The 23,943-nt window shown below is 39.8% G+C and overlaps 1 protein-coding gene and 1 pseudogene across 1 annotated transcript; one reads left to right on the forward strand and one right to left on the reverse strand.

Annotated features, from left to right (window-relative positions):
• Positions 1-310: 310 nt before the first annotated feature.
• On the reverse strand, positions 311-1,535 carry LOC114016089 (cytochrome b-like; annotated as a pseudogene).
• Positions 1,536-21,558: 20,023 nt separating this feature from the next.
• Positions 21,559-22,261, forward strand: LOC129734853 (uncharacterized). The gene has a single exon (XM_055700186.1). It carries the CDS (start codon positions 21,704-21,706, stop codon positions 22,112-22,114), a length of 411 nt encoding a protein of 136 aa, XP_055556161.1. The 5' UTR covers positions 21,559-21,703; the 3' UTR covers positions 22,115-22,261.
• Positions 22,262-23,943: the final 1,682 nt, after the last annotated feature.

Below are 23,943 nucleotides of genomic sequence, written 5' to 3' on the forward strand. Positions count from 1 at the left end.
GGACAAAAATGCACATCGCTCTCAGCTTATCTGAAGTAAAGCAAAAGTTACACAATAACAGGAAGATTGCTGTGGGAAAAGAATGTTGCAGGTGGGAACAGATAACTACAGAAGAGAAACTAGGGGCGGGCTTGGTATTTAGGCAACTAACCAATAATGAGCTTAACTTTTGTAATATGTATGAGCTAATTATAACAAGGCATAAAAGGTGACTGTAAGGGACAATAAACGATATTGAGTGACTGTGTCTTCCCTTCGTCGCAACAATAATTTACAGCAAAAATGCCAGCTTGAAGCTGGCGGGGAACTCTAAGAAGATGGGAGGTCTTCATTCTTTGGTTTACAAGACCAATGTTTTTATAAACTATTAGAGTGTTCTAGTAGTTGAGGATTTTGTTTTCTAGGGCTCCGGTGAGGGAGAGGAGGATTAGGAGGATTGTGAAATAAGTGAGGGAGGCTAGTTGGCCGATGATGATGAATGGATGTTCTACAGGCTGACTGCCTACTCATGTTAGAATAAAGAGGTTGGTGACTAGGAGTCAGAATAGTAGTTGGGATAGGGGACGGAAGGTTATTGTGCGTTGTTTAGATTTGTGGAGCAAGGGGCTTAGGAATAGGATTAGTACAGAGGCAGCTAGTGCTATTACTCTGCCTAGTTTGTTGGGGATTGAGCATAGGATGGTGTAGGCGAATAGGAAGTACCATTTGGGTTTGATGTGGGGGGGTGTTACTAGTGGGTTTGCTGGTGTGAAGTTTTCTGGATCTCCTAAGGGGTTAGGAGTGAATAGGGCTAGGGCTATTAAGGGAATATATATGAGTATGAATCCTAGAATGTCTTTTGAGGAGAAGTAGGGGTGGAATGGGATTTTGTCGCAGTTTGATGTAATTCCTAAGGGGTTGTTTGAGCCCAATTTGTGAAGGAAGGTAAGGTGAATTAGGGTAAATCCTGCAATTAGGAATGGTAGGAGGAAATGTAGGGCAAAGAATTGGGTTAGTGTTAGGTTGTCTACTGAAAATCCTCCTCAGGCCCATTCGACAAGGGTCTGGCCGATGTAGGGGATAGCTGAGAATAGGCTGGTAATGACTGTGGCCCCTCAGAATGATATTTCTCCTCAAGGTAGGATGTAACCTACAAAGGCTGTTGCTATTAGGGTAAGTAGAAGGATGATGCCTGTGTTTCAAGTTTCCTTGTACATGTAGGAGCTGTAGTAGATGCCTCATCCGATGTGCAGGTAAATGCAGATGAAAAATAGTGAGGCTCCGTTAGCGTGTAGGTTGCAGATTAGTCAGCTGTATTGTACATTTCGGCATGTGTGAGCAACAGATGAGAAGGCTAAGGTTGTGTCTGCAGTGTAGTGTATAGCTAGTAGTAGGCCTGTTAGGATTTGAGTGGCCAAGCAGATTCCTAGTAAGGATCCAAAATTCCATCAGGCAGAGATGTTGGAGGGGGTGTGGAGGTCGATTAGGGAGTTATTAATTATTTTTAGTAAGGGGTGTGATTTTTGGATGTTGGGGACCATTAGTTTTTCTTTTAGAGTGTTAATAGGATGATGAGGGTTGATAGGGTGAAGGACCCTAGGTATGTTTTGATTAGTCCAATGTGTAGAGTTGTTGAGGTTTTTGAGGCTATGCGTTGTAGATCAGCAAGTCCTTCGGGACCTATTTTTTGTATCAGTAGAGTTCGATTAGGTGGAGGGCGAGTTTTTGTCCGTTGTTTAGTAGGCTTGTGGAGCTAGGACAGTGTGTTAGTAGGTTGAAGTATCCTAGGTTAAGGGAGAAGTTTGAGTAGGTGTTTTGTTTGGGGTAAGTTAAGGTGTGCGTTATGCTTAAGAGTTCAAGCATGGGGAAGAAGCAGGGGAAGGTGTTCTTAGTTTTTGTCTTTGTTTCTCACCTTCCTACACTGTTATTAATTGGCAATAAATTAATTTTCCCCAAGTGAAGTTTGTTTTGCCTGTGACAGTAATTGGCAAGTGATCTCTCTCTTTATCCTGACCCACAAGCTTTTCCATCTTATTTTCTCCCACTGTCCTGCTAAAGAGATTGAGAAAGTTGCTTGGTGAGCATCTGGCAGCCAGCCAAGGTAAATTCACCACAGTCCAGTAAAGATTTATAGGCTAACAGTAGAGAAAATTAAGGTAAAATTACATACAGAATTACTCATCATTTTATGAGTAAAGAAGATGAATAAATATTTTTCCTGCAAGTTTGCAATGTCCTATGGATATTTTATGTATATTTGGCTTTTACTTCATTTTCTGTGTAGTGACATACTAAACTCACATTTGCCTATTGATTTTAAGTCACTGGTATTAATACATGCTTGACCTTGTAATCTGGATACCTACCTGCAGACAAATCTGAAATAAATCATTAAAGACAAATTGGAGAGTTATGCTATTCTAGATCTTGAACAGTGAATTGTGGTGTTTTGGGTTTTTTTGAGTATATGGAAATAAAACTGAAACAATTTCCAAGATCCACTCATAAAAATGCACCTTTGGGCAGTGTCTTATCCTAGCTTAAATGAAGTTTGATCTTTTCTGACCTTTTACCCTTTCAGGTTATTTTCTGACCTTTTTGGAACCAATAAATAATATGACTGTAGTCCAAGGGGAAACAGCAATCCTCCACTGCAAAGTAGTAAGAAATACATCTCCAAATGTCAGATGACTAAAAAATGATGCTCCAGTGGTTCAGGAGCCAAGATGGACCATCATAAGAAAAAAAGATTATGGGTCACATTTAAGAATCCAGAATCTTGATACTACTGACACAAGATACTACCAGTATGCAGGTTCTAATGGGATGAAAACAATAACTGCAACAGGAGTTTTGTTTGTAAGGCTCGGTGAGTTCCTGCCTTTTATAATTACTTAGACTCCTTTATAGACTAGATATTACTTTTCACAACAGCATAACGAGAAATGAATTTGATGTTTTAAAAAAAATCTTGTCAACATAAAAGGAAATTAATAAAGCCATTGCCAGGAGCCTCTCCTGGAGCACAGAACTTATTGGTTGAACTCAATGCTAGTTTATTGGTAATATAAGAAAGTAAATATAGATGGTAATGTCTGTAAATACAAAGTGCAGAAAAAATTATAAAGAAGTCCTAGTATAATGTAGAAAAAGGTAACTAACATTTCATTGCTTAGAGTTCTCACTCTACTGCTAAACTCAGTCTATAAAAAAAAATGAAGAGGAAAAGAATGAGAAGTAATTTTCTATGTTGTGTTCATAGTGCTGGGCCTATCCTTGTGAAATACCACATATATACTACTATGTGAAGCCAGCCTTCAAATTCTGTACTTTGATAACTGAAGATACACCACACCTTTCAAGTAGTACTTGAATTTTGGAGACTTAATCATTTAGTCTGGAAGGAAGACTTATTTATTTTGTGTTTCTGAAGTGGTGAAAAAAATCTGGAGACATTTTACTAAAATTTCTAATTTTGTAACGATAATAACTAACTCCACCACTTATTTTGTAGTGATTCATTAAATGCTGGGTACCATGTATCTTGTTCCTATTGTGACAAAGGTTCCTGCACCTTGCCCCGGCACAGCCACCAATCACCCACAAGGTTTCAAAAGTTCATCTACTGTCTGTGCTGTTTCTTCATCCTCTTCAGTCCAGTCCACCCTGCTTCTTGCCTCTGCTGCATCCGGATTCTTCCTTCTCTGGGCTCCTCTTCCAGCCAGCCTCTCCTCATCCAGTCCCCCTGCTTCTCCCTGCTTCTCCCAGGGCCTCTCCTTGTCTCTCCTACATCCAGGGCGCTCTCTCTCCCTCTGCTTCTTCCAGGTCTCTCTTCATCCAGGGCTCTCTACACACTCTGACCAATTTTGGTTTATAAGAATTTGGTTCTTAAACACAGTGAACACTGTCTTCACACACAGTGTGTTTGCTAAAAATATTTAATTTAAAATTCTCAGAATGGCTGAAGGCTTTTCAGACAAGGATAGTACTGTGTTACAATGAGTTTTGGTTTTATCAGACTTTATTGACCAACTTCTGTTCGCTTATTTCACATTTTAGAGAAGCAAAATACCACAAAGTCATGATGTTTGAACAGTAATTGTTTACAGGGTAAGCATGAGCTGGATGAGTGATTAAAAATGAGTGGGTAAAATGCTTATAGGTTGCTGTGGTTGTAAATATATCAATGTCATATTATTATCACATGAAAGGGCATACTTTATATATATATATATATATATACTAAAATCCTGTCTTTGAGCAATTAGGAGCCTCTATTTCTTAGTGTAATTTAAACTGTTTTAGTGGTGACTTGGTGAGTTTTGTTAGCTTCCTGGGCTCACTTGCTGATCTGGTTATAAAGATGAAAATAAATCAGGTCTAGTTCATCATCATTACTCTATGAGCTAGCATTAATTTAAATACTGTTGTTGTGTTAAAGGGGATGGAGTAATTTGGCAGAAAATAAACCCCCTTGCCTTCTAACTCTCCTCACCGAGGTGGGAGGTTAGGTGCGGTTAGGTTTAAATTCTGAGTGATGTCCAATTTAGCACTATTAGTCCAGTCACATTTAATATGTATATTAAACTACCATGGTTCTGGATACACTAATAGTAGTCTGCACTGCCAGTCCAGTTGTACTCATGAACTAGCATGGTCACACTCTAGGGTTTGGTTGCGTTCAATGAGAAACTGCAACGACCTGCTAATTAACAGTGCAGTTTTATTTGTGCGATAGATATACATGTTTTTGGATTGTCAGTGATAGTGACTGTCTGCAAAAGGCACATGCAAATAAAATGTTATAAAGTATAAAATGCATGGAAAAGTTACAAACAATAAAGCCTGGCTACAAACATTAAAAAGTAACTCTCTAGATATATTTCTAAGTCTCCCAAAGAAGTGCTTAGTTTAAGTCTCACCCAAGGTGTCCCAAGGTGGGGAGAAGAAAGGCTCAGCATGTTGGCCGGTCCCAGAAGTCCATCTCAGCAGTGTCTTCCCTTAGCTTGTTCTTGGTGGTGTCTTCCCCACTTCTCTCCTCATTCATTCACTTTTTACACTTCTCTTTACTCTCAGGTGGAGCTCGAGTGACTCTAGTCATACATTCCTTTATTATGATTGGTGTAAAGTTCTCTCGTTTTCATTTAAAGATACAGTTATTTTTAAATTTACTATGCATGCTCCCCGAGCGGGGAATTCATCCTCTTTGGGGGGGTGGGGGGTATTTGAGTAGGAGGTCACAATTTCCCACTGCCACAATTATTTTACCCTAGTATCCTTGAGTTTTATCTTTCATCAGTTTGTTTTCTTTTAGCAGTTAGCACATCCTTGTCAGAAGGCTCCTTATTTACATTCTTGTTGAGCTCATCTACCTTGAAGTGCTGAGTGGGCCGAGTTCCCGACCTTCTCTCACAGATAATGAGGCTCCTGCCTGTCTTTTTGTCACAGTTGTTGGCCCAGCAACAGACATCTTCTCATATATTTTACAGCTGCTATGCAGCTTATCGGCTGTATGGTACCATCAAGTTCCCAATCCTGCAGGGAGTACAGCAGAGCTTGGCTGTGGTGTCTCCACTCTGCTCCACTCTCCACTGCTCCTCTAGGATAGCAGGTTGTGTGGCTTAGGGAACTGTGGTGATGTAGATTCTGTGCATGCCAACCATCCGAAAGAGGCAATTGTATATTTCCATAAAAAGCTTTCTGTAATACTACAACTTCTATTAGGTCTGTAATTTTTCTCCCAAAGTGAAAATCACCCAAAGGTGATTTTCCCACAACTGTGTATTGTAAAATTTCTTGAGGTAGTTTCTGCAACTGATCAATTAATGGAATGAGAAATGCTGTCTGGGAGCTTTGTATGTGTTAATTGCTTAAAATCAGTGTTATCAATGTAGGATTTAAAAAGAAGAGAAAAAGCAAATTTGTAAAGGCACAGAGATATTTTTCAGAAGTGCCCTGTTGATCAGTGTTTGTGACCACTGAACTCTTAATGGTTTGAGTGGGAACAGAATTAGGCCAGTAATGAATACTTTTAAAAATTCTGCTCAGAAACTTTCCCTTGTTTCTTCATAAGTCAATTTGGAACAACTTGGGTGAAAGCCACCAAATAGAAATACACTTTTAAGGTAAAAAAACCCCAAACATTAAAAACGTTGCAGATAGTTTTAGCCTCTTAGAACAAAGTGCTTATAACAGTGTGTTTGGGAAACCTATTGAGTTTATGGCACTCACTTCCAGGAAAGGATGACAATGTATTTTGTGCTACTCACGTATATCTGCCAGATTTCTTTTATGATATTTTTCTTGAAGGTTCTCACACAATTGAAAATTTGGCTTGAATCTTTTAAATATCTTGTGAGGACTGCTACAAATATGAATGTGTCTCAATATTTTTTCTAGACTTCTTTCAACAGCAAAATCTCAGAATATTTAGTCACTATTTGTTGTGGTTTAACCCTGGCTGGCAACTAAGAACCACATAGCCACTCGCTCATTCCTGCCACAGTGGGATGGGGGAGAGAATCGGAAGAGTAAAATTGAGAAAACTCGTGGGCTGACAGAGTTTAATACGTAAAGCAAAATGGGTAAATACAGTTTAATAGGTAAAGCAAAAGCTGCACGTGCAAGCAAAGCAAAGCAAGGAATTCATTCACTATTTTCTATCAGCAGGCATGTGTTCAGCCATGTCCTGGAAAGCAAGGCTCCATCATGCATAATTGTTACTTGGGAAGACAAATGCCATAGCTTCAAATGTCCATCCCTTCCTCCTTCTTCAACCAGCTTATATACTCAGCATGACGTTCTATGGTATGGAATATCCCTTTGGCTGGTTCAGGTCAACTGTCCTGGCTGTGTCCCCTCCCAGTTTCCTGTGACTCTCCAGCCTTCTTCCTGGCAGGGCCTGAGAAATTGGAAAGTCCTCGACTTAGTATAAACATTACCTAGCAACAACTAAAAACATCAGTGTGTTATTGTTCCAGTCAGGGACAGTGTGAGCTGGGGAAATTTGATGTTACACCCGGAGTGAGATGAAGTTGCAAATGAGGTCAAATGCCGCCAATCAGGAAAGCTTATTGAAACAGTGTGTTGATAAGAAAATTGTGATAGGAAAAGGAAGAAAGGATAGAAAAGAAGGAAACCTAGCAAGCAGTCGGGACAGAGTTGCAAGATAGTCACCACCATGGATCCAGTGGCATCCTGTTGGTCCATAGTTTCCTTGTCCATCGGTGGTGGGGGTCCCTGGATCTTGCACTCACTGTTCAATGGTTCAGTCTTTTATAGGGTATTCAGGGAGACCATTTCCCAGACAACAGCACATACTGCACTACCACGCACACCCCCCGCCTCAGTACACTGGTTCCAGGGGCACATGCGACAGCCACATGGTCCTTTGTTATGGACTGTGCATACGTCAGCAGGTGTAGGTGGTTGTTCATGTCTGGACATTGTGGCGTATGAGGCACGGACTTTGCAAGGATTGTGAAGCAAAGACATTTATTATTAGTTAGTTACAGCTTTTATAAGCTCATACTCTGTACGCGCACTGCTAAAAGCTTTACTATTGGTCAAACTCTACTGTCCATATGCCCACCTGCCGTTCACTATAGGCTACTCTCTGCTGTTCATGCTGTTTCCTTATCTTCTAGAGGTGAGATCACATTCCTCCTTTCTTTCTGTCTCATCCTAGTTTCTTCTCATACTCCCTCAAAGTTATTTACCTCTTCGCTGTAGGATCACAGCTGCACATAGTCAAAGCAAGGCCACAGCTGCACTTTATCAATGTCAAAACAACCCACTGTCTCGGTTCCCTACAGGACATGTCCCCCAAACGATGTGGCTGCTCCTTGACCCCAGCCTATGTCTGGTTTCCGGTTGGGTGGCTGTTTGTTCATTTTCTGGTCCACACTGCCAGGGATCCTTGCACCAAACCCGGCAGGAATGTAAACAAGCTTTGAGACATTTAGTTCACAGTATGGTCTCCTATAGTTATCTACATTGTTCTCACACCAAATTCAAAGCACGGCACTGCACCAGCTACTAAGAAGAAAATTAACTCTATCCCAGCTGAAACAAGGACACTATTTTAGCACTCCATAGAAACTCAAGCAGTAACAGCAAGTAACAAATGGATTGTAGGTTGCCACTCGTTATACATCTGTCTTCTAAGCAAGTCAGTCTGTGCGCACAATAGATCTAATGAGACGAGATGTGTTTCAGTGACTGAATAAAGCATTCTTTCCTACTTGCACTCTTCTCCCTTAGTATGCAGTTATTGATGTAATTACCAAGTTTACAGCATCTTGTTATGATTCATGTATAGTTAATTATCAGAAAACCTAGCAAATTACAGCCTTGTTCTAGACTAGTCCAAGACACAGGAGATTCAACATCATTTTGTTTACATCTACAGAACAAGAAATATGCATGGTCCTTGGTTCCTTGAAAATTAGTATCTTCCTTTGCAGAAAGGAAAGGATAATCCTACAAGTCAAGATAGATTGATTTATATCAACAGGCAAGAAAACTTGACATATATTATTTTATTTTTTGAATTAGTAATTTTAGTTTCTTAAAGAGTATTTCATTTGCATTGTTTGGTAAGAAACAAAAAAATTGATTTGCAAATTAATGAATTTAGTGTTAAGATTTATATATTAGGTTGAAAAAAATCTATGCTATATCTGTGTATGTTTATTTAAGCAAATTTATAGCTTATTACCTTAAAAAATGGTCAATAATACAATTCTGATTTACTCCATGATTATTCTTTTATTTATGGTTGATGTCAAATTGCTTTTGAAAAGAGTTGGAATTAAAATAAAATGAAAACAAATTGCATTTTGAAAGTATTTTTATTAACGACTACAATAGCAATAAATGTTTTAGATTTTAAATCATAGAATCATTTAGGTTGGAAAGGACCCTTAAGATGATCAAGTCCAACCATAAACCTAACACTGCCAAGTCCACTGCTAAACCATGTCCCTAAGTGCCATGCCTACATGTCTTTTAAATACCTCCGGGGATGGTGACTCAACCACTTCCCTGGGCAGCCTGTTCCAATGCTTGGCAACCCTTTCAGTGAAGAAATTTTTCCTAATATCCGATCTAAACCTCCTCTGGTGCAACTTGAGGCTGTTTCCTCCTGTCCTGTCTCTTCTTATCTGGGAAAAGAGACCTACCCCCACCTGCCTACAACCTCCTTTCAGGTAGTTGTAGAGAGCAATAAGGTCTCCCCTCAGCCTCCTTTTCTCCAGGCTAAACAACTCCAGTTCCTTCAGCCGCTCCTCATTTGACTTGTTCTCTAGACCCTTCACCAACTTCATTGCCCTTCTCTGGACATGCTCCAGCACCTTGTCTTTCTTGTAGTAAGGGGCCCAAAAGTGAACATAGTATTTGAGGTGTGGTCTCACCAGTGTCAAATACGTGTGTGTGTGTGATCACTTCCCTTGTACTGCTGGCCACACTGTTTCAGATACGAGCTAGGATGCTATTGTCCTTGGCCACCTGGGCCCTGGGCACACTGCTGGCTCATGTTCAGTCGGCTGTTGACCAACAGGTCCTTTTCCTCCAGACACCTTTCCAGCCACTCTTCCCCAAGCCTGTAGCAGTACATGGAGTTGTTGTGACCCAAATATAAGACTCAACACTTAGCCTTGTTGAACTTCATAGACTTGGCCTCAGCCCATCAGTCCAGCCTGTCCAGATCCCTCTGCAGAGCCTTACAACCCTCAAGCAGATCAACACTCCTGCCCAACTTGGTGTGATGTGCAAACTTACTGAGGATGCACCCAATTCCCTCATCCAGATCATTGATAAAGATATTTAACAGAACTGGCCCCAATACTGAGCCCTGGGGAACACCACTTGTGACTGGTTGCCAATTGGATGTAACTCCATTCACCACCACTCTTTGGACCTGGCCATCCAGCCAGTTTTTTACTCAGCGAAGAATACACCTGTCTAAGCCATGAGTAACCAGTTTCTCCAGGAGAATGCTGTGGGAGATGGTGTCAAAGGCTTTACTAAGGTCCAAATAAACAACATCTACAGCCTTTCCTTCATCCACTAAGCAGGTCATCTCATCATAGAAGGAGATCGGGTTAGTTGAGCAGGACCTGCCTTTCATAAACCCATGCTGACTGGGCCTGATCACCTGGCTGTCCTGCACGTGCCGTGTGATGACTCTCAAGATGATCTGCTCTGTAACCTTCCTTGGCACTGAGGTCATACTGACAGACCCATAGTTTGCTGGATCCTCCTTCTTGTTCTTCTTGTAGATAGGAGTCACATTTGCTAACCTCAAGTCAACTGGGACCTCCCTGGTTAGCCAGGACTGTTGATAAATGATTGAAAGTGGCTTGGTGAGCACTTCTGCCAGCTCCCTCAGTACCCTCAGGTGGATCCCATCTGGACCCATAGACTTCTGTGTGTCTAAGTGGTGTAGCAGGTCACTAACCATTTCCTCCTGGACTGTGGGGACTTCATTCTGCTCCTTCTCATCCCTGTCTTCCAGCTCAGGGGACTGAATACCCCGAGAACAACTGGTCTTACTATTAAAGACTGAGACAAAGAAGGCATTATGTACCTCAGCCTTTTCCTCAGCCTTTGTGGCAATGTTCCCCCTGCATCCAATAAAGGATGGAGATTCTCCTTAGCCCTCCTTTTGTTGTTAATGTATTTATAGAAACATTTTCTATTGTCTTTTATGACAGTAGTCAAATTAGTTCTAGTTGGGCTTTGGCTCTTTGAATTTACTCCCTGCATAACCTTACGACAACAGGTCCAGCAGGATGCTTTCCCTTGTTGGCTCACTCACCAGCTGTGTCAGGAAGTTGTCTTCCATATACTCCAGGAACCTCCTAGACTGTTTCTTCTTCACTGTATTGTATTTCCAGCAGACATCTGGTAAGTCGAAGTCCCCCATGAGAACAAAGGCTGGCGATTATGGAGACTTCTCCCAGTTGCTTATAGAATATTTCACCTGTCTCTTCATCCTGGTTGGGTGGTCTAGAACATGCCCACCATGATATCTGCCTTGTTGGCCTTTCCCCTGATTCTTACCCATAAATATTCAACCCTATTGTCACCATCATCAAGCTCTAGACAGTCAAAACACTCCCTAAAATACAGGGGTACCCCACTGCCTCTCCTTCCTTGCCTATCCCTTCTAAAGAGTTTATAGTCATCCATTGCAGCACTCCAGTCATGTGAGTCATCCCACCATGTTTTTGTGATTGCAACTATGTCATGGTTTTACAGCTGTACAATGGCTTCAAACTCCTCCTGTTTGTTGCTCATGCTGCGTGCATTGGTGTAGATGCACTTCAGTTGGGCTATTGATTCTGCCACCTTTTTTGGGAAGAAGCACTAATTCCTACGTGACCATTCTCAGATGCTTCCATGGTTTCTAACACATCAATAATCCTTGCGTCTTTTCTGCCATGTGGATCTCCATCCCCTACCTCCACTGATATGGCAGAGCAAAGGAACTTGCTAGCACACCATCCCTCAAACATTCACATGCCACCCTCAGGCTTATGACTAGTGAGCCTGGTTTTATCCCTTTCCCCCTTCAAATCTAGTTTAAAGCTCTTTTGATGAGCCCTGCTAACTCCTGTGCAAAGATCCTTTCCCCCCTTTGAGACAGGTGTACCCTGTCTGTCGCCAGCAGGCCTGGTGTTGTGTAGACTGATCCATGATCAAAAAACCCCAAATTCTGCCAGTGATACCAGTTTTGGAGCTAGATATTGATTTATCTGCTGGCTCTTCCTGTTTCTTCCCTCATCATTCCCTGCAACTGGAAAGATAGAGAAGAACACTACTTGTGCTCCTGACCCCTTAACCAGCTGTCCTAAGGCCCTGAAGCCTCTCTTGATCACCCTTGGACTTCTTGTTGCAGCTTCATCGCTGCCTACCTGAAGAATCAATAACTGAAAATAATTTGAGGGCCGTACCAGGGTAAGAAGTTTTTTCTTCCCATCTTTAACCTGAGCCCCAGGGAGACAGCAGGCTTCCCTAAGAAGTGGGTCCAGTTGGTATATTGGGCCTTCTGTTCCCCTCAGAAGAGAGTCTCCTATGACAATGACCCATCTGTTTTTTTCTTTATGGAAGTGGTTTTGATGCAGGGTGTAGACTGACTTAACCTTTGCGACACCTCCAACCTAGATGAACCATTGTCTTCATTACTGTTTGGTTCCACTTGCAGAACTATGCAAGGGTACCTGGGAAGGTGGGGTAGTCACAAGAGGAGATGTGCCTGCTGCACTCGACAGGAGCTTGTTGCCATTGCCCCCTATCCCATAAGTCATAGTGTTCAGCCAGGTGGAGAGAGGATATATATATCTAGTCAAGGAAGAAGTTGTTATCTACAGAAATGGAAATTAGTGGATTGTTTCTGTTCACCAGGTCTTTCTAGGAAAAGTAAATCTCAGATCTTACATCAAAAATGTTTGGCTTTTTTTTTTTTTTTTAAATATATCATTCAGTTTATCAATAAGTTCATGCATTGAACTGAATTAGTTGAATAAAAAGAAAAAAAGTATTTTCTCTGTATTGGTAGAAGAGTTGCTTACTATCCAAGTGTGATTAGAGATTACTTCCTAGTTCCATAGTTTGATGTTTAAAACTTTGGCAGCAAACATGTACTGCTTTTTCCTTGAAGAAAAGGATTTTAGAAACTTTCAATGCTGCTTTTTAATTTGCAATTCTGTGTGGTATCCTCACAATTCTGATATTCTCTTGATATTGTTTTGATTACGCAATGTATCAAAGCTATCTTTTGGATTGTTGAGATGCAAGAAAGTAATTGCGATTGGTCTGATGTGGAAATAAGAGTAATTTATATTAGATAAAGTTTAAAATTTTCTTGCATATCCTGAATTTCACATATGTATAAACTAACAACATTAGAAAGACTTGACAAATTCATGGTTGCATGCATTTTTTGACAAATAAATCTCCCCTCCCATCTGATTTATAATGTAGGCCAACTTTTAAGTAAATCTACAAACCTTTGGTGAGATTTAGGTTTTTTAAGCAGTTAATTCTAAGTAATTTTATTTAAGTGTGGCCTTAGGAGTTTATCTTGGTAAGATTTATCTTTTAAGTAAATAAATTCTATGTAATATTATGCAAGTGTGGCCTTTTGAGTTTACCTGTAAGAAGAGCTCTGTAAATAATGAATATGTCAATTTTGACTCTGGACAATAAAATAAAGTTAATGGAGTCAAGTGAAATGTTTTCTTTGACCTGAAGTGAAAGTTCTGTTTCTTTTTTGGGATAAGGAAAGATGCCATTTAAAAATATATAAATTGTAATTTTAAAAGCTTTGTTTCACAATAAAACATTGAAAAGTGGAATTAATTTTAAAATTTAAAAATCATTGGTATATTGTATTTCTTGTTCTTGAGATAATTTGCACATTCATTATTCATCTGAAATGGTATTTTTCAGTGCAGTTAATCTGAAAAATGTTCCTTGGTTCTTTCTGTGAAGTGTATTATGTTATAGTACCTTGATTTGTCTGAATATAATTTACTTTGTGCAAACAAACTCTGTTTATGGAAATTTCTCCTCATTTATAAATGTACCCTTAATGAACATGTTTCAAAACAATGGCAACGTAAGTGTATTCAGTTTGGGCAAGTGTCTCATTTTAGGAACATAGAAACAGCATGAGAACTTTCTTGAAAATATTTATAAACATATTGTATTAATAGTCAACTAGATCTAAACAGGAGGCTTCTGTTTTAGAGCAAATAGGAGGCTGGCCTTCTACATTTCCCCTTGATCAAGAAAATGTATAACCTACTTGGTATCCCTTCCCGATGATTAATTTATAAAACATTAGTATGAAAGGGCTGTGTGAAACTATATTTAAGGAATGAGATATACTCTGATGAAAAAATAATTTTGGTGCCTTCAGACTATGTGTTTGGTAATTATAGAAGTGTTAATTTTTAAAAGGAAACATATATAACACAGTGTGAGGCAAGACTGCTAAAGAACAACAGATATTATAAAAAGAAAATTTGTATGAAAATAAATAACAAAGATAAGATTCCTATCTAGTAAACCAGATAATTAAAAGTAATTTTGAAACATACTGTAATTCATTCTCAGCCTTTTATGTGCAGAAAGATTGGATCCACTCTCTCATAGCTGGAGAACTCAACTTGAAAAAACGCAAAAATTGGTTTGAGTCCCTTTTTCCCTAACTACTTGCTTGCTTGCCAAAATTGACATTTTGAATGACAGTGGCGGCCTGGATGTTTTCAGTACCATTATGGTGTACATAACTACTTGAATGCAATCTCATGGACCTAGACCATAGAACATAAGGGTAGAGAGATTTACTGCTGTGTGTAGGGGTGCAGGGTGCTTGACAAATATATGCTATTGTACAAATACCTCTCTGAATAAAACCCTGTTTCTCCACAAAACAAACAAACAAAAGAAATGGTTGCCAAAAGCAGATGCCTAAGACATAAAGTGATATTTCCCCGGAATAATCCTTTGGCTTCCTCTGATCTGTGTTTTGCAGATCACTGGTGTTTTTGTGTCTCCATGTCAGTTTGACTGACAGCTTTTTAATCCATGAAAAATGTTAGTATCCTCAACCTCCTGGGACAAGAAATTCAGCCGCTGAACTACATGTGTTGCAGAAAGAAGTATCTACCCGTTTACTTTGAAATTGCCACCTACTAGCTTCACATGATGCTCACCAGTTCTTGAAAAGGGAATGTTTGTTCAATACATCTCCATTGCTTGAGGTGGTATAAAAATTATGATATGCCCTGTCTCTGACCTGTTATATGCTTTATTGTAAAGAAGCAGCATAGTTATTCTTACTTGGGTCAATATAGGATCCTCAAGTTGAGAACCTGTGTAGTAAGAATAACCGAATAATACAGATGCATTACAAGTCTGCTATTCAAATGTGTATGTGTAAAATAAGGAGCCTTGGACCACATCTGGCTTTTGAAATTTCCAGTAGAAGACTTGGTTATGTGACAAATATCATCAAATATATTGGTTAAGCACCTAAATGTAGAAATTATCTTGCTAGTTTAAGCATTCAAATATGAAAATTTGTATGACTTTTTCATTCTTTTGAATGAACTTCAATGACTCTTAATTGCCTCAGATTTAATGCTTTTTTAAAATGACAAAAAAGGGTGTTATACACTTTAAATGCCAAAGGTTATCTGTATTCAATGAATTAGTGCTAATGGAAATGTATATTATGTGTTAATGACTGTAATTATTACATCTAAGGACTCAGGAATCTGTTTTTAACATGGTTTCCTGAAGAAATTATGATTATGCAATCTCTATTTGTCAGTGCCTCTTCCTTTTTACTTGAGAACTTTGAATCTGTTGGCCAATTTTAACCAAGTTTGGAGGACTATGTCTCAAAAATATTTAATTATAATGTCTGTAAAATCAGTGTCAAAACAGGAGAGAGAGAGAGAAATTACTATAATGGCTGAGTTTCCTCTATAAAGCTACAGTGTGTTTGACAGAAGTCATCCAGTCAATCAATGGGCATGTGTAGACTGGCTAGTACCATAAGAGTACCTTTAGCTCCAGATTAGCAGTTATGATACATTCTGTCTCTGGCCTGTTGCAAGAGCCTCAGGAAAGAAGTATAGAAAAAGAGACTGTAATACATACAAAGTTCAACTGGTCATGGCAAACTGAGCTTTCTTATTTCTGCTGCTTAAAGATCAAATTCTTTAAATTCTAATGACCTTTCTTGATAGTCTAAAGATTATGGTGAGGATCTGGAAAGAAGGAGAAATGAGGAAAAGCATTAAAACCCACAACACACAAAATAGCCTGAGTGTACTAAGACTGGGGACATGTGCTCCTAAAATGATAAACATATCATCCTTTTAATCCAAAGATAGCCCCAGTGGATTAATTTCTGCATGGATGAGAAGACATTTCCTTTCTAAATGGATGAGAAGACATTTTCTTTCTAAAAGGACCTCTAGAACGGCTCTGAACAGGTACTTTCTACTTCATGTACATATTTTTAAGGTTTTGGGAACTTTTTTCCGTATTTATCTGTCTATCTGAAGAGGAACTGGAAGCTCAATTTATAAGACCAGCTTGTCTTATAGCTTGAACTATTACTCTGTGAAGTACATATTAGAGATTTCATATACATTCAGCATATTGTTGCAGAGCAGTTTTATAAGATTTACTTGATGAGCAGTTGATGCTTGTCTGCTTTGGTTTGATATTTACAAAACTCACGTCTTTGGTTTTGTAAAAATACTTACAAAGTCTGTAGCATGGACACATAAAAACAAGTGGAACCCAAAATAGCCTCATCCTTTCAGTTATTTTCCCTAAAGCAAACGTTTCTGTTGAGATGCTCCATGAGAACTCTCCTACAGGCTTTCCTACATATTTCTTTTGAGCCAGCAGAGCTTGGCTTCTCCACTCATGCCTTCTAAAGCAGAAAGGTAGATATACTGCCAGTGTTAGAGGGAGAACTGTATGGTGAGTTTTCTTGTGTGTGGCTTGCTCTGCTCTAAGCCTGCTCCATTGATGTCTTTTGCAGGGAATTACTATCTTCTAGTTGCCATTCCCTTTTACCTTGTTGCCTTAACTGTGCAATCAAATTCATTAACTGATTAGAAAAAAAAACTTTTGAAAATGTAGCATGTTTTCAAATCCTGGATATATATAATAATATTTGCATATAATGAAAAAAAAAGTTACATGATATAGCTTAATCTGATCTCTCAAAGTGAACTCTGAATAGCAAAAAACCATCCAGAGCATGAGCACAAGCACCAAGAACTCTTTTCCTTGGAGAGTGGACTGATGCTACATGAAAGACAGGCAGACTTTAAACCAAAGTATGGGCACAACTCACCACAACAGTTTACTCAATTGATGGTGATTCTTTGGACATAAAGATGACCAGGTGATAAGTTTATACTGTGTACTGGTTTTGGCTGGGATAGTCAGTTTTCTTCTTCAGATCCTGTATGATGTTGTTTCAGATTTGTGACTAAAATAGTGTTGATAACAGACCAATGATTACACAGCATCAAGGCCTTTTCTGCTTCTCACACTGCCATGACAGCAAGTAGGCTAGGGGTGCACAAGAAACTGGGAGACAGCTGGGACAGTTGGGACACAGCTGGGACAGCTGACCCCAACTGACCAAAGGGGTATTCCATACCATATGACATCATGCTCAGACATCACAAGTTTTCACACTTTTACCCTTCCAATTCTCTCCCTCATCCCACTGGGTGAAACGAGCAGCTGTGTGGTGGTGCTTAGTTGCTGGCCAGGGTTAAACCACAACAGTCCACACTGCTTAGGATTAGAATTTATTTTTCAGCATAAGAGAAGTTAGAAATACTCAAGTTTCCATTCCTTAATAAATCAAGATAACAAGGAAATGTGTTGAAATGATCACTGGCTCACTTGATGAGAGGTGTGCTTACGTGTACAAGGAAGTTTGATGAGTTGGTTACGTAGCAGACATCTCTTTGATCTTTTGGCTGATGATGTCAGGTTTCTGTCCCAGTGGAGGCATGGCACAACTATACTGAAAGATGGGGTCATGTTCAGCGGGGGGGGGAGATAAAGAAATGGTGAAGGGTCCCTTCTGGATCTCAACAAGAAAGATCTAATAACAAATGGCTTAATAAAATAACCAGTTTAATATGAAAGAATAAAAAGAGGAATTTAGATAGTGAGCAAATCTTATGTCCCTTCAGATGCTGGCAATCCTGTGTTCGTGCAGTATGAGACAGGGATCCTGTCCGTGAAGAGAGGTTCTTTGAACTATTATATATTTTCTTACAGGAAATCAAATCTATTCATAAAGGATGTTTGCATGAAAAGTTCTTGCTGAACTTTTAGATAAAAGCAAAGCCACACAGGTAGCATAATGCTGCTACCAAGTGGGAGGTACCTGCAAGCTTCTCTGTTACAATGAGCTGGCTAAATTTATGCTGCGGCCAAGGAATTTGTGCAGCAAATACAGACCTGAAAGCTAATCTGTATGTGTAGCATAGTGCAGCATAGCACAGGCTTTGGCCTACTCAGGTTAACTGTTGTGTGGAACACTAAATCCTCGATGTACAATAGTCTCTCAGTCAGGATTAGTATAGGTCATTTCTCAACAAACTGTAAAAGCTCTCTTCCTTTATTGACCATGCTCTGACCATTGCTGGCTCTGTGTATTTTAGTCTACTTCTGAGATGGAAGGGATTATATCCTTCCATTCAGTCTGTGAGGAAAATGAGCCTCCATCTCCTTTTAGAGGAAGATTTTTGGCACCTTGCTCAAGCATGGGCTGTGCAGCTTGATGATTGGTGATGCTGTGGGAAGCAGAGGGCTGGCCACTGATGTTTTAAAGTAGAGCTGTCCAAGCTTTTGCTGCCCCAAATGCCCCACTGGGTGCTCAGGCAGTGCATGGTGTTGCTGCAGCCAGCCTGCTTCCTTCACTTGGGCACTGTCGCTCTGAACTGATAAGGTTTTCAGCTTGGTGTTGTCCTGTGCTTTGCAGACATTTCCTCAAAGTCATTAGGGAAGGCATTATGGAGTCAGGCAGCAAAGACTTTAATGATTACAATTTAGACACCTAATTTCTTTCTAAATACCATTTTAGAACATCTTTTACTGGGAGTAATGAATTAAACTGCCATAGTACTTGCCTGGCCAAGTACTTGTGGATGCTCCAGGAACAAGCTAAACATGCAGAAGCAGGGCTTCTTGCTCCCATTAAGCATTTCAAACATCTGTCCTGGGCGTTGAAAGCTCTGTACTGTCATCTGTTGAATAGATCATTTGCAGGGTTGTACACCATGGATTTGGCTGATACCGGTTTGATAATCTCTTTATTCCCTGCATGCTTGCCATGATCTTAGTTCTGTTGATACAAGATTTCTGTCATTCATAACTTCTATCTCAAGATATAGAATGTGGTTTTAGGACTCGGTGCTATATACTTTCCTGTTTTGAAATTCATTCCCACCTCATGAAGTTAAAGCTTGAGAATTGTTTTGATATTCAAGCACTTCTTTCTGGCAAAGGTTTACTGTGATTGCTTACTCTGTGGTGAGTGGAAACAAGTTTCTGAATCTCATCGTGGGACTGGGATTCAGGAATGTCTAATTTTTAATCCCAAGTGCCACAAATGCTATCCTTGGCTTGGGCATGGCACATTGCATTACATAAATTTGACAGCCTCATGAGCATTTTAATGAACATATTTGCCATTTTGAATAGAATTTTTTTGTTTGTCTGCTAGAAAATAAATATTACTTTTACAATAACATAGCTTCAGTCCTCTGAGGGAGTACTTGAGCTCCAAATTCACATGCTTGTTAAACATTTTGATTATTCTCTTTGGATGGAGCCCTGAGATGTACAAGGACATGTTTTTTAATAAAGACTATTAATTTTACAACCCTGTTTAAAATCTTTGTATCTTCTTATCTGGTTTTGTGATTTTTACTGCATTTTTAAGCAGCCTTTTTTTCAGAGATGGTTAATCCTAAGAAAAAGGCTCTCATATAAACAAAAATTCTGTTAATTGTCCCCTAGACCAGTTTTCAGTCTTTTCATGTAGCTTAGCTGGGTGATTTCCATAGTCTGACACATTTGGGGAGGGGATCTTCTGACCTAATATATACACTCTTGTCCACAGATAAGATCCTATGATATATATTCCTGGACAACAAAAAATGTGACTGGGAGGCTGGGGTCAGAACAAAGTTTCTTATGCTTGGGTTACAGAGGCATTGATCATATTTATCTTTCAAGCTGCTTCCAAAGCCAGCATGTGGGTGATCCTCATGAATCCACGGAATCCAAAGTGCCACAGGTTATAGAAGCAAGTGAGAAGCAATGAAAATAAAATAGCGTATCTACCTACTGGATTACATAAAAAAATCTCTTTTTCTTGATATTGTCCAGCTGATAATGGGATATAATGCTTCACACCTTCATGACTGAGTTTGTGGTTCTTTGGTGATTACTAATGCATCTATTTTCCTTTCACAGGTGTTGTGGATTTGGGTTATCATGCTTTTTTGGTAGTGATCTGAATTTATTCTGTGTGCCTGTAACAATGCCTTAGCCCTTAACTAGGGAAATGTTTCAGACTTCCAGACTGTTTTCTGCCCCTTCCAGGGAAATATTACTGACTTTTTGCCATGGATAATATGGTTATCACCTGCACAGACAGTAGAGTCAGCTAACAATTACTCTGGTGCTGGGCTAATGGTTAACCCAGGGGTCCTCAAACTTTTTAAACAGGGGGGCGGCGCGCGGATTAAGTGCAGTCATTGGTCATAGCCAGCACAGGTTCATGAGGGGAAAGGCCTGCTTAACTAACTTCATTTCCTTTTATAACAAGGTCACCCATCTAGCTGACCAAAGGAAGCAGTAGATGTAGATTTTTTGGGCTTTAGCAAAGCTTTTGATAACTGTCTCTCACCATACGCTTCTGAATAAAATATCCAGCACACAGCTAGACAAGTCCATAATATGATGAGTGAACAACTGGATTGGGCTCAAAGGGTTATAGTAAATGAGGTGTCCTGGTTTCAGCTGGGATGGAGTAAATTTTCTTCTTAGTAGATGGTGCAGTGATGTGTTCTGGATTTACAGAGGCTGCAGCAGTGTTGATCAGATGAATGCAGGCATTCCTATATCATTGGACAATCAAAATCCCAAAAGGTTTGGTGGAATCTACAAAAATCCCAGAAGTCTGCATTTAGACCACTGATTTCTGATGTTGCCTTTGGCTAATTACTCCACTGTTTAAGCATTCAGGTTTTGTTGTTCTGTTGTTTTTTTTTCTCCAATAGGTTAATTAGGAGTTAATATAACTGTTCCCTTGGTATGGGCTGTGTGAACACTAGGACTAAAATTCAATATGAATAATTTTCATTCTACTGGCACCTTCTATTCCAAGGTTTCAAACCACTTTGCAAAACACTAATGAAATAAGCAAGATTCACAACAGGAACTTGGCTCATGTACTGGAGGTCAGTACACCTTTCATTCCTCTTTCCAGCACACGAAGGACGCTGACATCCATGGTGCTTGGCAAGGCCTGTCCCCTCCCTCCTTCTGATTCCTGAACTCAAATGGCAGCTGAGCAGGAAGGAAACACGTGTCCAGGTTGTGGATAACTGACTAGCTGAAAAGGGTCACATAGACATAGTCCAGCTGGCTGGACAAAAATGCACATTGCTCTCAGCTTATCTGAAGTAAAGCAAAAATAACTGTCTTTGGCTGTTCTTGTTACACAATAACAGGAAGATTTTGGTGGGAAAAGAATGTTGCAGGTGGGAACAGATAACTACAGAAGAGAAACTAGGGGCGGGCTTGGTATTTAGGCAACTAACCAATAATGAGCTTAACTTTTGTAATATGTATGAGCTAATTATAACAAGGCATAAAAGGTGACTGTAAGGGACAATAAACGAAGTCTGCTGATCACTCATATTGAGCGACTGTGTCTTCCCTCCGTCGCAACAAATGGCGCCCGAACAGGGACCCTAGAGAGGGCTGAACCTGCGAGCCACGGTTCGACGGAGATTCGGGTACCGGTCCTGAAAGCAGCGCAGGAGGCGGAAGGGCACAGTCCCCGCGCCCGGGAGCACCTACAGAGGGTCCCGCCGGCCACGCGTCGCCGGAGTCTCGCAAAGGCTGCAACAGCGCTGACGAAGGTATGGAGAGACAAGCGACGTACGATTCGCTCATATGCTTTTTAGAAAAGCGGAGCGTTCGGGACATAGATTGTAAAAAGGCATTACCCGGGTTATTAGCGTATGGGATAGCGTCCGGGTCCCCCGCGGCAGCGGCGAGCGGCGGCGCGCAGCCCGGCAGGCCCCTTCCCGGCCGCGGTTTCTCTCCGAGGCGGCACCCCCCCCACACCCCCCCCCCTCCGATCGGCGCCATGGCGATGCAAGCGGCCAAGCGAGCTGACATCTGGCTGCCCCCAGAGGTCAATCGGATCCTTTATATTCGGAACCTGCCGTATAAAATCACAGCGGAGGAAATGTATGATATCTTTGGGAAATATGGACCTAGTCGACAACTCAGAGTTGGAGACACTCCTGAAACAAGAGGAACAGCTTAAGCTCCTCAAGGAAAAATACGGAATTGATTACAATCCCACCAAAAAAAAAAAAAAAAAAAAAAAAGCTTCAGATGTCCCCTACAAGAAATGGGTTTCTGCCTTGAACTAGCAAACATTTCTGTGTTTAAAAAGAAGCCTTTTTGCCTTGATGGAGATAATTTATTCTGTATTCTGTATTTATGCTGTATTCTGAATGTGGAAATTGGTTGGGACTAGGAGGCTGGCTTAAAGGCATTTTGCAAACGGGATTATTATTTTTGATCATTATTGTAATAATAGTTTTTTGATCAAAACCAGCCAAAATTATTTGTAAGCATTAGGCATATCTGAAGAGAATGCCTTTATTTGAATCAGCAGTTAAGGTGTAGTTTAGTCTGATGCTGTGGTTTTATCTGCTTCTGGTGAATTTTTGAAGTGATGAAATCAGAGATACAAGGTATACTAAGAGTTATGAGGTAATAAGGTAATAATCTAAGTAAGGGTGCTGTCTTTTATATCTACAAGTGCAACATGCTTTTATGTAGCAGAGAGAAACTTTGACAATAATGTTGCTTGAGCGAGATGTGCATGTGACAACTTGGGAAAAGGGATATCACAACTGGAGTGCAACAGTGTTTCTATGTCTGGCAGAGTGAAATCTTTCAAGACCTGAGTTTAGACAGTCTAAAATAAATTGTTAGTATTCAGAAAACCCATCTTAGGCCTCTTTTGCTTACATAGTGTTATGGAAGTCAACTGCTATTGTAGAGAATTAATGATTTTTTAATACATATTAACGAATACTACTATTTTACCTTGAGGCAGTTGAGTGAGAAATACTCACGTGTAGCATTTGAGGGAATGTCAGCATAAATCGCACTTACAGTAAGACTGCATTTTTAATTACTGTACTCGTTAAGATTCGATGATGCCATAAGGCTAAGGCCTTATATCACAGATTGGTTCTGAACTAAAAGGTGTGTGCACATGTAGATATGCACATTTGTGTTATTTTCCTTAACTGGCTACAAAGTAATATAATTAGGTTGGGGACTAGATCTTGGGAATTTACCTATTATACTTCTGTTTGTTAAGGAACGTGCATAACACAGCACCCATGTAGGCTTGGCTTGTGGCATAGTTGTCAAATTTAGCATAGACATTCAGACAGATAAGCAACGTACTCTTCTTGTGTGTATCACCTACAAGCCATTATGGCTTAGTGTGTAAATCTGTATGTAACTATTGAAAAATCCACTTATGAATGTATATAGCTTAGAACTAATTTTTTCCCTTTGTTAATTCTTTGATATCAATGAGGAATTCTTCAGAAAATGTATGGACTGGTTGGTTGCATAAGGGCAGTTGTTATTTGGACAGAAAATTGTTAATGGTCAGGGATTTTCCACTAAAATATTTGCAAATATTCCTAGTCAAACATCAGTTTGGTTTCTTTTTGGGTTTTGAGCTTGCATTAGTCCATGTTCAGAACTTTAAAATTACCTTTGAATTTTTTAAACTTTTTATATCACTGGAACAGAAAGAGCATCGAAATTAAAGCTTCAAGCTAACTTTATTTTTCAAGTATTTCAGGAATTATACTTCTGAACTGAGATTTTATAAGTTGGCTGTGTATTTTCCTGTGTTAAAATGCTGTTATTGAAAATGGTCAACCAAGCCTATGTCGCCCAAAATAAAAACGGGGGAATTGTGGATAACTGACTAGCTGAAAAGGGTCACATAGACATAGTCCAGCTGGCTGGACAAAAATGCACATTGCTCTCAGCTTATCTGAAGTAAAGCAAAAATAACTGTCTTTGGCTGTTCTTGTTACACAATAACAGGAAGAT

This window comes from Falco cherrug (assembly GCF_023634085.1).
Source record: "Falco cherrug isolate bFalChe1 chromosome W unlocalized genomic scaffold, bFalChe1.pri SUPER_W_unloc_1, whole genome shotgun sequence".
Classification (NCBI taxonomy): Eukaryota; Metazoa; Chordata; class Aves; order Falconiformes; family Falconidae; genus Falco; species Falco cherrug.